General features: G+C 38.8%; 1 protein-coding gene across 2 annotated transcripts in view; it reads left to right on the top strand.

Moving 5' to 3' along the window:
• The first annotated feature begins 1,230 nt into the window (after positions 1–1,230).
• The window catches only part of jupa (junction plakoglobin a), a 23,718-nt gene continuing 8,420 nt past the window's right edge, over positions 1,231–16,528 (top strand). Inside the window, exons 1-5 of one of the 2 annotated variants that reach the window (XM_026915896.3) lie at positions 1,231–1,386; positions 12,953–13,004; positions 13,594–13,731; positions 15,007–15,260; positions 15,886–16,124. In XM_026915896.3, the coding sequence (XP_026771697.3) occupies positions 12,989–13,004; positions 13,594–13,731; positions 15,007–15,260; positions 15,886–16,124 (647 nt within the window). In that variant the 5' untranslated portion in view covers positions 1,231–1,386; positions 12,953–12,988. Of the gene's footprint in view, positions 1,387–12,823; positions 12,845–12,952; positions 13,005–13,593; positions 13,732–15,006; positions 15,261–15,885; positions 16,125–16,528 lie in introns of those variants that run through there. The other variant, XM_034308920.2, reaches the window with a different exon arrangement.

Genomic DNA, 16,528 nt, shown 5'->3' with positions numbered 1-16,528 from the left:
TTTTTCAATGTACATCACCCCAAACTATGTGGCAAAATATGTTATGGTCTGACGAGGCCTAGGTAGAACTTTTTGGGCATAATTCTAAAAAAAATAAATAAATACACCATACCCACAAAGCATGGTGGTGGCAGCATCATGCTACATGGCTGAGCTGGGACTGGGGCTCTGATTAAGATGGAAGGAATCATGGATCACTCCAAATACAATCTATTTTGGCACAAAACTTGCAGGCCTCACCTTCCACAACTATAGCGACCCAAAGCATAAATCCAAGTCAACAAAAGAATGGCTTCAGAGGAAGAAGGTCAACATTTTGGAACGGCCCAGTCAGAGCTCAGATCTAAATCCTATCGAAAATCTGAGGAAAGACATTCGCTTTCGTTTTGATAATAAAGAAGAGAGAGATAAAATTGCTAGATCAAGATGTGATAAGTTGGTAGACTTTTAAAAGGCTTTTAAAAGTACTGTCTTGCATGAGAAGCAAAAGCTGCTTAGAGTATTAGTTAAGGGGGTGAACAACTATTCAACCAGGTTGTTGTAAGTTTTTTCTTTTTCTTTTCCCTAAAATGTTTCTCTATGTTTTTCACTTGAATTTTGTTGGCATCACATTAAATGTGGTAAAAAAAAAAAAAAAAGAAAAAAAAAAAAAAAAAGAAGATCTGGCATTATTTATCTTGGTTGTTATTTTTGCACAACAAAACCCTGCAGTTTTCACAGAATTGTGTGAAATTCTTTTTATATCCACTCCACTAGGTATACCCCCAAATTCCCCACCAAATATAGCTACAACTCAGGTGAAACTAGGAGGTGGTATCTGAAACGCCCTCTTTTTTTAAAAAACAAAACATTATTTCTGCTGTTCGTGCAGCAATCTTTCTGATTCCCGTATGTCTAGCTTTCCTGTGAGTCATGAATGAGCCTGATAACGTATGACGCCATTACAGGTGTGTCTGCTAGTGGCGACATGTTCTCACATACCAAATAAACCAGTTTATCTCTAGCTGAATAAAGCAAGTAAATAAGATATATAAGAGTGATATAGGTTTTCAGACTACTTCACTAGAAACATTTCATTTCATGCAATCTCTTTTACTTAACAACACACAGGCAGTTATAAATGCATTGATTAATTTTTATGTGCTGTATAGAAAGTGTGTGTGTGTGTTAGTGTGTGTGTGTGTGTGTGTTGGGTGTGGCACGAGCGCTTTCACTCGCGGGGGCGGAGCTTTGGCTCGAGCTCTCCCTGTATCTTTCGGGTCTGCTCGGAATTCAGGGAAAGAGAGAGAGAGAGAGAGAGAGAGAGAGCTGGACACAAACTGCTCTTTAGACGGAAGTTTCGGCTAGAAGTCTGTTTTTTTTGTTTTCAGACACGTCTATAAAGAGGTAAGGTAAATCACAAAAGTGTGAACAAAGGCTCTGTTTTTGTATTTGAGTGTGTAACTGAGAATATGTAGTTACTCCGGCTATATTGTTGGTAAGGTTTGAATTTCCTGTGGTAGCTTAGCTCTTAAACAGAGCTACCTTTTTTTTTTTAAAAAAATAGTCTGGTTTTATACGCTATGTGAACTGGTTTGTTTTAAATTAAGCTTTCTGTGTAGGTTTCCACACCTGCGGCTGGCATTCGTTCCCACTTCCGTGTGTCGGGTTTCGTTTTATTTTTTCCCAACTTTTTTTTTTTCCTCCAGCGGTTTAACTCTCTCACACTCATCACCCTGTAACAGTTTGTTGTTGTTTGTTGTTGTGGTGCTCGCGCGCTCCATGTTATTTAAAGCTAATCAAAAAAGGAAGCAACTGTTTTTTTGTCCTTTTGATGAATAAGCAAAGCACAACAATAATGCATTGTCTAAGTCTAAATGTCAGCCTTGAATGTCGGAAGGTTGGATCCTGTTTTGGATTAGAACTTGAAACTTGTGGCATATTTGTGATATTTTAAGAGCTCCAGTTAAGTACAACTTTATTTGACACTAACATGTAATGAGTAATGTCAGTTTCTGATTTCTGTTTCGTTTAGTTTAAGCTGATTGGATACAATAGGAGTGTTTTTAATTTTTTTTTTTTTCATTGGACGCAAGGTTAATGCTCTGAAACCACACCTTGGAAACCACCTTTGATAGGGAAGGGAGCGCGCAATGCATTGTGGGGGTTACTACGAGTGTGAAAGGTTGCCATTTAACCTGTAAGGTTACTGAAATTGACAAGGAATAAAAGTAGGCTACATGAATACAAATCACTAACGACATTTTCTTCCCCATATTGTTGAACCTTCCTTATTTTTTGGTTTGTGACGTAGTTTGTGTGTGTGTGTGTGTGTGTGTGTGTGTTGTGTGTTTATATCTTGGTGTGGACCAAATGGCCACAATGATAGGAATGTATGACAGTTTTGACATTCTGCTTTTTTTCAGATTTTATTTAACAAAACAAACAAACATGAAAAGCTAAAAGGGCTAATAGGTTTCCTTTTTGTTACTTAGATTAAGGTTTATGCTTAGGCTTATATTAAGGTGTAGGCATGGCATTATTTGGGTGCATTAATAATTATGTCAGTGGCAGGTGTTTAGAAGGTTATTAAGGTGTGTGTGTGTGTGTGTGTGTGTGTTGTGAAAGCACCTGGGTGGAGCTTTTGCATGTTTGATTCTCACTGTAATTAATTGTGCAAGACCAAGCACCTGTCATCGTTCACCAGTAACACCCTTATGCCATTAACTTCACATGAGATAATGTCGATATTGTTTTAGCGTCCAATGCACTCTCCATTTACCCATGTGTCTGGGGAAGTTTTTATTAATACCCCTCATAGGCAGTCATACTCCTTAACATCCACCCTGACTGTTTTTCCCTGAGTGGTTATAATTTGCCACAAAAATTCCTGCTCTCAGTCAAATTAGTCTTGCGCACTAAAATGCCATAAATGGTGCATAAGAGTTGTGAGGGTGGGTGTTGGGGGGTCTTGGCTTTTGTGTGCCGTGGTGTTTAGAAGTGCATTCAGGACACAGTTGCTGTCGAGCTGTACATTTTAAGCTGAGATTTATTGTATTTGGGCACAAACATACAGAATTGCCTCTTAAAACCCCCAGCCAAGTTAAATCCATGATCCTGCCCTACATTAGGAAAGACAGAATGTGGGATATCCCTGTTGGTAAACGCACAGCTAGACAGGAGAAACGGGGATTACTGAGTTGTATTATTTGTTTAGAAAGCCATCAAGCCCGTGCTTACTATGACCTCACCGATGTTCTTGCATTTTGTATGTGGGAATTTAATTGAATGTCTTTGTCTGATGTTAATAGTATGAACAGATTCAATTTAAAAAAAAAAAAAAAAAAGTCTGTATATTATATACAGTTAATAAGGTGTGTCTGTACTGATGGGCTAATGCTTCTGTAATTTGTCATCAAGTATGTTCCCATGTCATGAAGTGATTAAAACCTTTCACTTTTCTCCTTTCTCCAAATAGTCATTGATAGTTAACAATGAGCCCAATTCATTCGAATCATTTTCAGCTTGAATACTACGCATTCTATAATTAAGAACATCTTAATAGTTATCAGCCTGTATTCATGTTTTGTGCCATCTTATGGATATCCCAGTCTCTCTTTATGTTATCTAAGTCTGTTTTTAATGGCAAAGGAAGGTGAGCTGCCCAAGCCATCATAACCAACAGAACAGATCAAGGCCGATTTGTGTTTGTAAACCTTAATTATGAATAATTTAATGAAAGAACATTTTGGACTCCATCAAGTGCTATTCTGAATTGAATCCCATAATATTGGTAAATTTTGAAGGATGTTGTTGAGCGAGTGATAAAGAAAGATGTCTCACAAAGAAAGCACTGTCCAAACAATTGTCTTCCATATTGTTTGTCTTATTTGGTCAGTGATGTAAAAGCGGTTAGGCGTGTGTCATCCAGGAAGCAGACAAGGGTGGGGAAACAAATAAAGCCATTCACACACAGTTCACACACCGGAGTCACAGCAGTGATTAAGCATTCTAAATAAAGCTGCCTATATTTTATCCCAACGTCTCAGGGTCACATCTAGATGGATTTGGTTCTCTTTTGGATTTCTTAATGCGTGAATTAAATTCAGCCATTTTCTTTATGGTGTAACAGGACCACATCGACTGAGTGTGGTGACAGGTTTTTACTCTTGCAGTGTTGATGAACATGTGCTTGTACTGAGAGGACAATGCTAAGCACTCATTTCTACTGCACATCAATACGCACATCCGACTGGCTGTGCCATACTTCCTCCCTAATGAGAACAAAGTCAATTAAATCCTCAGGGACCAGACAGAAAGGGCACAGATGGGACTCAAACTTGATCGAATCCTGGAGGGTGTATCGCTGGATTGCTTTGCATCGTGTGGGAGTTCTTTTATTTTTCTGGAAATTTGAGGAAGAAGAAAACCTTAAATATCCCTGTATAGGCCTACATCGTGTGTATCTTTGTTCTTAATTCACACTGATTTTTTTTAACCTTTGAAACACTGATCACATTTTTCTTTCTCTTTTTATAGAGACTGTTGTATTGTTATACTTTTCATTGTCTCGTCAGCTTTTTGCTCTGGCTGCACAGCTTCCCATAGTGCTCCTCAAGCCAATGAAATATTCACCAGCTGTCACTTTCCCTCACCTGTGATGCATACCTATCCCTGCTAACCCCCAAATATACCAGAATAGCAGGCTTAATAAAAGACTAAAAACCTTTTACTGTGCCATTTAAAATGACATTTTTTTTTTATCTTGAACTGCTTATTGAGAGAGATGTAGCAGTAGATAAAGAATACGACAGCATCCTGCTAAAATTGCAATCCTTACACCATGTAATTCTCTCAGAAGGCCTTTTTCTGACCAATTTTGGAGTCCAGGTTATTATTCATAAAAATCTGCAATATCTAGATCAAAATAGGCATCCTGTTGTTTTCCTGTTTAGTGGACAGAAGGCTGTAGGGGGTAGTGGATATAATCTGCACAGTTGTTCAGTGCCAGGGCTTATTCTTGGTAAACTGAACTTGGCCTCGTTCTCATATCTCTCTCTTTTCATGCTTCTGTGAAGTGAATCCATCATCCAGAACAGGCTCTGATTCACTCCACTGTCCATCAAGGCACTTTTCTTGCCCTCTTGAACCCCCCCCCCCCCTTCTCTCACACTCTCTCTCTCTCTCTCTCTCTCTCTCTCCCCCCCCCCTTTCTCAGGAATGCAGGGAGAACATGTTTTTATGCTTTCATGTCCTCTGCATGAAAAATGCAACTTCCAAGTCCAGCTTAAAACTGCTCATCTTAGTGAGCTCTTTAGAAATGTTATTGCACACTGGGATTTTGCAACACATTTGTGTTAATGAGAATCATGTGTGCTCACAAAGAAGGATTTTTACGCAGTGATATTGTTCATAGATGTCACAACTTCTCAAGCCCATTTCTGTTCTCTGACTGGTACGACTAGTTTACAACAATTGAGTTAAAACATGCTCTTACAGATCCAGTGCCTTGTTTTTGTGTGTATTTTTTATGGTTCTGATGGTTTGAGTTTTCCATTCAAATAATTGTCCTTTATAGGAAAGAATGATGCAGTTTGTCAAAGCATGCAGAAAGTGGGTGTTGGAGTAGGACCATAATGATAGATACTTCTGGCATTCCTGAGTAGTATCACTTGCCACCAGACTGCGTTGCCTCCTGACTGCCTTATAAAGCTTCATGATTTATTTCAGTTACCTCTGGGGAAAAAAAATGCAGTGCCAACATAATGAGCCTGTGCCATGCGATTTGTATTGACATTATTTCAATTTAAGGACCCGAAGAAAAGCAAATATATTTTTCAAAAGACGTGAGACATTTAATTTGTGTCTCTGAAGATGCTACAGATGCTTGTTTCTTTATTGGATGAGTTAACGGATGGAGAGAGGCAATTAAGATGCTGCTGGAGCATCATCATCATTTGTGATTAATGGAAGAAAGCAACACCGCAGCAGATATCACACATTTCATTTGGGACTTTTTCCAAAACAAAGTCCCCAAAAGGGTTTTTATTAGTAGTATTTAAATTACAGCAGTAGAGCTCCATAATTTTTCTAGGCTGCTATAATACCAGTGGAATGGACTGAGCTGGCTGATGTAGATGTATTGCAAAAACGTACGTATTTTGCCTGAGGTTAAGTTCACCAGTCTAGCGCCGGCCACCTGCTCACTCGCATATCGCTCCTTTTTCAGCGGAAACTAGCCTATGTCTGGGGAGTACTCCCTGACCACAGGCTCTTAACAGTATGGACTCAGCTGGTTGCTCTGTCTGCTTCTAGAGCCATTAACTCCGCAATGGTGTGTGTGTGTGAGTGTGTGTTCATGTGTGTCTGTGCACGCATTTGAGCTCCTAGCATATCACAGAAGGAAGAATTTGTGTCTGTATGTACCACAAACAAACCCGGCTAATTGGATGGCAGACTCCTCATTTCTGTAGCAATTTTTCTCATTGCACCTGGCCGTTTGTGGGAAATTTTTGTGAGGGCTTTATGTAGGTGAAGGACAGAACTACACCTCAGTTTGCCAATTATTTTACGTAAATGATCAATATGTTGTTAAAATCAAGATTATGACTATTGCTCAAGATCTGTCGAAGTGGTGGCTCAAACCTCACACTGTGCTATCAAGATGAGTAAAAAGCAAACACACCCAAGCCACACCTAAATGCCATGGCCCTCCTCAACCCTGGGGGAAAGGAGGAGAGTCACAGAAACAACAAATGTTTATTAGAATCGCAACTCTGTCAACCATCTGATTTTCTTGCTTCATTTCTCTTTTTTCCCCTTTGGGTGTGGCTGTGAGTGAGAGAGTCTGGGAGAGAGATCTTTAAGGGTGATAATGGGAGACACAGTCAGTGCCAATGAAGGACAAGTACAGTGAGTGAGCAACTGAGGGAAGGGGTGGAGAGAATGTGAGAGAATGCTCTGAGTGAGGAATGTCACACCAGGATTAGAGAGCTGAAGTGCTGGGCTTGGTCAGGCCTGGTATGACTGTACCATGTTACACTGTGGCCTGATCTCCAACTTTGTCTGTGGCTAATCCACAACAACACACTGAGTATGCCCCGGGGAGCAGGGAGGGGGTTCATAGTAGAGACGAGTAAGAATTAAGATGTAAAAATCTTCCAGGTAAACTGAGTTAAAAGTTATTCATTAACTCACCCATGGACTGAAGTCCAAAGTCTGCAGCAATGTCTTATCTGTATATGAGCATTATATCAGCACTGTACTGTAAATCTAAGCATATTTAGGCTGTCTGTTTCCAGACCTGCCTAGGAAAAGGGGTGCATTGGAGTGTGTAGCTGTAATAGGAAAGCCTGTGCAGTCAATTTACGCTTATCACAGTACAAAACTCGAAGGTTTTGTTTGGTTTATACTTAAACTGTTTACTGCTGTGAACTGATTAATGAATAAGATATGATGATTGTGAGCGACTAGTCTGAAAGAGTGGGAGGATCACATGGGAAAATCAGAATTCTTAGAGCTAAGCAGAAATCAAATCACAGTGTTGTTTATAGTTTTGCAGCTCTGGACATAATGGACCTCATTTATCAAACTGGATAGGAACCAATTTATTCATAAATCGTTTGCAGCACCATTTAAACAAGAAATGTGGTATTATACAAGAGCTCCTGAGTTTGTGGAAATGTGTATATATATGGGGATTCACTAATGTGAAACAGTTGATTTTTTTCAAACAGTATAATTGACACAAGTTACTGCAGTTTTATATACAGATTATGTTGTCAGGTTTAAATAACTTACTTTTTCCATTGCACATAAACTTTGTCAGACTTTCAATATTGTCAGACTCCCTTATTCCGTTAAGAAAAAGGAAAAAATAAATATAAATGGAGGAAGAGTTAGCATGTGACAGTAGCCAACTTGCTTCAACCTGTGCCACACTTAGGAGGCACGCTTCATTTTTGTTTTCATCTCTCTGTGATTGTTGCCCTTTATGTACACTATATGGCCAAAAGTATGTGATCACCTGACCAATCACTCCCATATGTGTTTGTTGAACATCCCATTCCAGATTTAGTCCCCCTTTTGCTGTTATAATAAGCTCCACTCTTCTGGGAAGGCTTTCCACTAGATGTTGGAGCGTGGCTGTGGGGATTTGTGATCATTCAGCTACAAGAGCATTAGTGACGTCAGGCGCTGATGTTGGTGAGGAGGTCTGGGGCTCAGTCGGTGTTACAGTTCATCCCAAAGGTGTTCAGTGGGGTTGAGGTCAGGGCTCTGTGCAGGACACTCGAGTTCTTCCACTCCAACCTTCACACACCACGTCTTCATGGAGCTCGCTTTGTACACAGGGTCATTGTCATGCTGGAACAGGTTTAGGCTTCTTAGTTATAATGAAAATAAATCTTAATGCTACAGCATACACAGACATTCTATACAATTATGTGCTTCAAACCTTGGGGAAAAACCACATACGGGTGTAATGGTCAGGTGTCCACATACTTTTGGCCATATAGTGTAGTTTTTTGGGTGTCACGAAATGTAAATCAGCTATGATCTGAATGTGCCACTTATTCATTTACAGGTGATTAGCATTAATCAACAATTTTTGAAGAAAATCAGTCCTACTAAAATATTTGTAAAATTGGGTGGGGAATTTTTAGTTTTAGTTTTACGCGCAGCCTTGATTGATAAATAAGGTTGAATGTTGGTATTAATTCTCAGTGATGGAAATCATTCTTAAATAGAGAGTATGTAAAAGCAGTATAAAAGTGTAGACAGAAAGATATTTTTTTCCATCTTATTGACACTCTACTCAATCTAAGCCTAATAATAAACAGATTATGAAAATGTCTTGTTGTTTAACAAAGAAAAACATATACATGGGCTGTCATTCTTTTTCATTTTCCTACGTCCGTACATTAAACATGTTGCTGTCAGCTGGCGCGTGTACAGAGAAGTACAGTCTCTTCAGTGGACTGCAGTAGAGCGGTACAGTTTAATGGCTGAACAGTGCTTAATGAGATATTCTACAATAACACCATTCTGTGATCATATAACGTGAATAAAATAAAACAGGCATGACCACCATATTAGTCATACTCCGAAGAAAAATGATTTACTTAGCTAATTTGACTACATAGTAAGGCGAAGGAGTTCTTGGGAAAGTAGTCACACCCCTCCTTCAGCGGGAAAGTTGAGACAGCATAATGTGTTGCTTCATGGGAGGAGGACACCAGTAATACCTGTTACGTGTTTGTACATGTTCTTATCATCCCCCTGGCAACAGTAAACAGGGTGTCTTTTCGGGTTTCATTCAGGTGCAGTCCAGTTCTTGGCAAATACACAAGTGCTACTGAAGCGCAGTTATGCGATTACATGTTTGTTGTGTGAAGAGCGCTGTGACATATATTGCAAACAATACCACTAGCTGCTATTAAAAAAACTGTCTTTATGCATTTATAGTGTTTTTCCTCAGACACGTTTGGCACTTTTTTTAGTTAAACATATATCTGTGTAAAAGTATGACTTTGAAGCATAATCACGGATCTTGTGACAGAGCATGACGGAGCATATTTATATGTTAACTGGACTCTAAGACATTTTTGTAGATACTAATATCCTTGATCCTCTCGTCCATGGTTGGTGTGTTTTAATGGGTAGAACAAGAGCCTTGGGACACCATATAAATTCATTTTGTAATATGTATTTTTCGAGCAGCAACCTCAGAAAAGCAAAATAAAATGCTCAGTAATCAATGGCCTTGTTTTATCCCTATAATCTATGTGTTGAAGCCCTACATAAAGATTTAGTTCTGTGTCCTTGAGTGTGAGTTTGTGCATATGTGGAAGGTGTTAATGCCAAGTTTAGCAGGAACCCTCTACTTCCATCTCCACAGCCTAGCCATGTTATTAACACCCTTTCTTGAATGTGCAGTAGATTCGAGCATACGCGTCTCCACTTACTTGCGCACCACTTATGTCTTTTGCATTGAGGAGTTGCCAAGTGTCAAATTCCTGCTGCTTAGAGGATTGTTTGTTTCTGTGTGGGAGTCCAGCGCTGGATTGCTTTTGAAGGGCTTGTGTGAAGTCTTAAGGATTTAATGAGATGATCAAAGCATGTGCTGATATTAAATTTTTATGCAACAATAATTGCATAACAGTTTATAATATTTAGTGATCTACACCGTACATAATCAGCAGGATTTTGGTATCTGTGCAATACTGCAGTAAGACAGATGCCTTAGAAATGTTGCAGTCCTTATCTAAGGAGCATAATCGCTGACCAAAGACGTGCATGGAATGTTACGATATATCATATAACCTGTTATAAGGACATATCCGTTTAGATTGCATTAGATAACATCATGAACTATGAGCATTGTGTTCTTTGCATTTTTGATGAGCACTTTTAGATTTTAAATCTCATATCAAATGATATTGATAATAAACAAGACATGGTTATATAGTTTTAAGTTTTGTCTTAGTTTAAGACAAAAAAAAAAACAGATTATGATTGATATACAGGGTGTCCCAAAAGTCTCCATACATAGGGGACTGTGTAAGCCAGCGCCACATCGGTTGTGCCTTCGTCAGTGGACGTCCACTTCTCGGTTGATCCGCAACACTTCCAGTCTTGGAAATGGTGTTGTGCGTGATGTGTTTGCCGTGTTTCCTGTTAAAGTCCATCGCAACCTTGCGACAGCTTCCCGATCCAGCTATGAGAATGATTTCCATACGTTCTTCTTTTGTCAAAGGTATTCTTAAAGGCTGTCTGAAAAAAATATATAATATAAACTCAGTATGTAAAGGTTTGGAAGACATTTTGCTAAATAGTGTTAATTTCCCCTATGTATGGAGACTTTTGGGACACTCTCTGTAGATTCATTCAGACAAACGGTTCAAGAAAATATGTTTCTTACACCGATATGTATAAAGCCATTCAGAGAAACATTTTGGTCTTAAATGACAATAAGCAATGTATAAAGCCCTAAAAAAGGCAAGTATTTAGGAATGCAACTTTATTTCATAATTCCATGCTTGTAAAGATGAACTAATAAAGATATTATCTTTTGTTTAAATCATAGAATAACCAGTAATCAAATCTCACATTCATATGTGGTGAGCAGATGGCTGGATATGAAGCTTTAATTGCTGTTTTCTTATCTCAAATAGTTAAGTTGAATCCAAACTTGCTCCTTATGCTGTCTTCTGTTAATTCTAACTCCACCAGAATCTAGGTTTGCAATTACCGTGTGGTTTGCTTTTTGAAAAATTAGATGTCATCAATAAAAAAGGTTAAATATCACACACACCCTTTAGTAAACATGGAGTGGCTGTCCTCGGTGTAAATGGTGTTTAATCGATTACCATTGACACTGTAGCTTATTAAATGAGGTTTTGGGTTTCTTTTTTTTTTGTACTTTGAAGAAATATACTTGCCTTATGAAACATGGCTAGTTTACTTGCATTTGTGATTTTTATTATTCTGTGAACATAAGATTTCAGTACTGATGTGATTATGCATTGCGTATAGAGAAAGTTTTTAACAGTGGTGTAGCCAGGAATTCATTACTATCTGATTTTAAGTGATACAAGTGTGGCACGTTTATACATTTTGGGTGGAACCCAGACAGTACTGGAAGCATGATTTATCATCAATCATAATGTTAATAGGTGTAGGAAATGAAACACCTTCATGGCAGTTCCACTGAAAATGATTAGGATAACATAATTATATGATGAAAATGGCATCTTGCCTAATAAAACCAGATCTGCCTGAAACAAATGCATGGTTTCTCACCATAGCTGCTGGTAGCCAATACAACGTGATTAGAACAAAGTAAGGGAATGGTTAGCTTGACATTGACTTTTTGTGAATGTCATTATAGCAAAAATAATTTACATATGTGTGTAGATATAATCAGCTGAGATGCATGTTTCAAGTTTACCACCCATGAGAAAACATTTGGAACTGTCAACCCCCTCATAGCTATATATGGGCCCAGGTGCTAGAACACATGACATGGGAAACAATGCAGCCAATCCTAAAGACAAGTGTGTTTTTTATGTTTTGGAAAAATGAAAACTAGGTGCATGATGCATCATATCATCATAAATGTTTTGGTTAAATGATTGTTGGTAAATTTCATGAGAATTGCTCACACTGGCTTTATCATCGTACAGTCAGAGCACCCATATGTGTAGGTAGGATAAAGTGTTTGTGAGAGAGAAAGAGGAGGATGGTGAGAGTGAAAAGGAGAGGGCAAAACACCCAGGGAGCAGTTAAGAAACAAAAGACTCAAATGGAGGGAAGAAGATGAAATTAGGACAGTCAAGCAGGGTAGTTAGTAGCAAGATATGAGATTTTTTTCTGATAAGCAAATCCACTTTGCCTATACCTCGGTTTCATGAACTACCATGTTTCGAGTGTTGATTTCTATTTAGGTTGTAGATGTGTGAGGTGGGGAAAAGGAATCCATAAAGAACATAATAGTGTTGAATTGACATAGAAAAATTAGAGACATAAGGTGAAATTTAAAAGTAGTTTAATTGGAGAGAAATCTCAGGAAGCATTAGGTGTATATGGGGTGTGTGAAGGGTGAATCATGCCTAGCCGGTTCTGTGAGTTGTTGTGGTTATTACAGCTTGTTCAATCCCACACAGACTTTGTGGGTGGAGACACAGGTCAAAGGTTCCTCTCGCACAGTGTGCCCCTCCCTACCATCGCTACGCACACGCCCACACTTGCACACTTGCCCTGCTCCTCTCTGCACACACGATCGTCTCACGAGTTTTGCTCAAGCTGAACTTGCTGAAAAGTGTATTGTTTTTGTTGTTCCTTTCCTCAGGCCAGCTGATGTTAGGTTATTATTTAAAAAATAAAACCCAACAAATAACAATTGCATGAGTGATCGTGTAAAAGTCTGTAATTTTTGACTAACCCTTTTGTTTTTTTTTTTGTGTGTGTGCAGGTTTTAAAATTTTGCTTGGATTGAGCCAAAGAAGCAATGATGGCAATGCAAAGTAAGTCCTGTAAATTAACATTTTAGAAGAGTGCTATTTAATTAGACATAATTTTATTTATAATTATAACAATCAGTTGGCATTGTAAAATATTAAATAAGTACTACAGCAATGAGTGTAAATAAATTACAAAATTATTTTGGCTTTTGGCATTGCAATACTGAGTATTATGCTTTACCATTAGAGAAGTAAAGCCCAGTTGAGAAAGCAAGATTTGCATCTAGATAATGTACTGTGAGATTCACGAAAAAAGAGAACAGAATCCAGTCATGCATTAACTCAAATTTAAAAAAAAAAAAAAAAAGGTCATGTCCTTTAATTGAATGTCTTACTGACCTGGTTTCTTTCAAGAAGCTTTATGGTAAGTGTGATGAAGATTTATTAGACAATGACAAGCTGACTTTCTAAAACCTCCTAAAACATCTACAGCGTACATGTCAACTTGTTGTCTTTGCGTGTTTTTGTTTCCCATAAAATCACATTTTCTTGAATAGGCTGATGAGGAATTTTAAAGTTTGCAGAGAATACCATGATTGTTATTCAGTCTGTCATTAGTTGGGTTTGGCTAATAGTGTGTGTGTTTGCGTAGTGGGTGAGCAAGAAGGTGTAGTGAAGGTTACAGAGTGGCAGAAGACATATTATACAACAGATTCAGGCATCCAGTCAGGGGCCACCACAGTGCGTGCTGAAGATGACACCTACACCTCAGTTACTAAGAACCCTGCAGGTGAGAGACACAGACACATTACATACTTTAATTGCTTCATTTTATACTTGATTGTCTTATTTTATTGCAAACGTGTAACGATTGGTTTGAACAGCTTTTGAACTACTTGTAATACTTACCTTGTACCCACACTAACTTTAGGTGCAGTTTGTAGGTATACAATTGTTAACTGTACCTGTTGCTTAATACAGTTTGTAAGCCCCTGTCTACCCTGTACATTGATTGAAAGTGACATCTGTAACCAGATACGAACTATGTGGGGGATCTTTCCCAGCACACTGACCACACTGACATGGTAATGAGTGTTGCGCTATCTTGAGTGGATCAGTCTAGGGTTTTTATTTATTTTATTTTTTTTAACCCTGTACATTTTACTGTCAATTTTATTATACGCAGAGCCTTTCTGCACACTTAGCACTTCTTGATTCTATACTATACACTTGCGGAACTGTAATGTAGTAATAACTCATAATCGCACTATCCGGTGTCACCCAGAAGTAGATAGGTTCCCTTTTGTGTTTGGATCATTTCAAGATTTCTTCCTCTTTTCCCCTCAGGGAGTTTTCCTTTCCCACTGTCACTTCTGGCTTGCTCATTAGGGATCTAAATCCATATCCAGATAGCTGATTTGTGGCAATGTCCATTGCTAAAAGTGCTATATAAATAAAATTGAAATGAATTAGAAATCCATTACAATGCTGCTCTGTCTGATGCACTCGTACCATCTCCACACTACCGTGTCACTACCATTTCAGTGTTAATGCTGTGCTGGGAATGGTCCACCATACAGATATTATTTGAGCAACTTTTTTTGATTGAGATGCTTCCAAATTATGCATAAAAACTGATGGCAGCAGTATTTGTTTATCTAAAAAGGTGCCTCTACATGGTAGGTAGACCTGCTATAAAGACATGAGTGTAGCTACAACATAGACAGACATACATTTTGTACATTAAAACAGGAATGCAGAAAAAAAAATTGACACTGGAACATAAACAGAAAGCAGCCTTGCCATTTCTTATCTATTTTATCTGTGGGTGCACTGTCAACTTAGTCATACCCATCATGTTTAAATTTGGATTTGGCCATACTTTGCCTTTATAATTTGAGCTTGCTCTAGTTACCATGACATTTACATTCATGCACACAGACAATTAGCCCAGATTTTTGTTCCTGTTTTCAGGCTTTTGTTCCTATTTACAGTACAAAGAAATACAGCCATTTCCTCATCTCCATTGCTGACCATATACATACATGCAAACTCTCTCATTCAGACCTGGAGTCACAGTACACCATGACCCGAGCCCATCGAGTGAGGCAGGCCATGTTCCCTGAGACAATGGTGGAGGGGACGACCATTTTGTCCACCCAGGTGGATTTGTCCCAGCAGACCAACGTGCAGAAGCTGGCCGAGCCTTCGCAAATGCTCAAGTCAGCCATCATCCACCTGATTAACTACCAAGATGACGCTGAGCTGGCAACCCGCGCTGTTCCTGAACTCACCAAACTGCTTAATGATGATGACCAGGTACCTAAAGAGGGCTTTCTACAATTACCTGTAGTTACTCTGTGATAGATTAGATATTAAGATAGTAGTGAATAGATAATGCTGACAATCAGTTGTAGAGTATGCGTATTATTGCAACACTTTCATTCAGGAGGTGGCTGGCAAGATAGACAGCAAATTTTAGTTGCTAATTAGCATTGCAACACACATCTTTGAGACAGGAGTGCATCCTGTCTAAAAATCCTAGATATATTTTGATCTAATCAAGCAACACATTGAAGTGTGTTTCAAATGCTGCAGTTCCTTTTCAGTTCAAATGGTGTTCAATGAGGCAGGAAAATATGTAGCTTTTTCTTTTGTTTTTTTCTTCAAAAACAAGATTATTATTATTATTATAAATAAAAGATTTAGGTTATTTTCATGGTATGTAAATGTAATGTTGCTGCATCCCTATTAATTACATTCCTATGTTTTATATGGTATAAAAATGGTATTGGTCAAAGATCATTAACATTTCTGCAAAATACATGACATTTAAAATTAAAGAAATGATCTGGGCAGAACATAATTTTTTTTTTAACAAATGAATATTAAATCCATGCATGCTGAGAAAACTGTTAACCTCTGACTTTGTCCACTTGTCCAGGTGGTGGTGAACAAGGCGGCACAGATTGTGAACCAGCTGACGCGGAAGGAGGCATCCCGGCGTGCTCTGATGCAGTCGCCCCAGATGGTTGCGGCTGTGGTGAGGGCCATGCAGAACACGAGCGACATGGAGACAGCCCGTGCCACCGCCAGCATCCTGCACAACCTGTCACATCAGCGTGAGGGCTTACTGGCCATCTTCAAATCAGGAGGCATTCCTGCATTGGTGCGCATGCTCAGGTGAGAACGCAGCACAAATAGGAGGAGTATTCTCAAGATCATCTCGTACCTTATAACGTATTCCAAATGCCTTATTGATACACCGATCAGCCATAACATTAAAACCACTGACAGATGAAGTGACTAACATTTATTATCTTGTTACAATGGCAAGGGATGGGATATATTAGGCAGCAAGTAAACAGTCAGTTCTTCAAGATGATGTGTTGGAATCAGGAAAAATGGGTACGCATAAGGATCTGAGTGACTTTGACAAGGGCCAAATCATGATGGCTAGCTGACTGGGTCAGAGCATCTCAAAAATGGCAGATCTCGTGGGGTGTTCCCAGTAGGCAGTGGGTAGTTCTTACTAAATGTGGACCAAGGAAGGACAACTCGTGAACTGGCGACAGGGTCATGGGCGC

The sequence above is a fragment of the Pangasianodon hypophthalmus genome, chromosome 11 (assembly GCF_027358585.1).
Source record: "Pangasianodon hypophthalmus isolate fPanHyp1 chromosome 11, fPanHyp1.pri, whole genome shotgun sequence".
Lineage (NCBI taxonomy): Eukaryota > Metazoa > Chordata > Actinopteri > Siluriformes > Pangasiidae > Pangasianodon > Pangasianodon hypophthalmus.
Note: the sequence above shows the minus strand (reverse complement) of the source record. Positions and strands in the feature narration are given on the sequence as shown.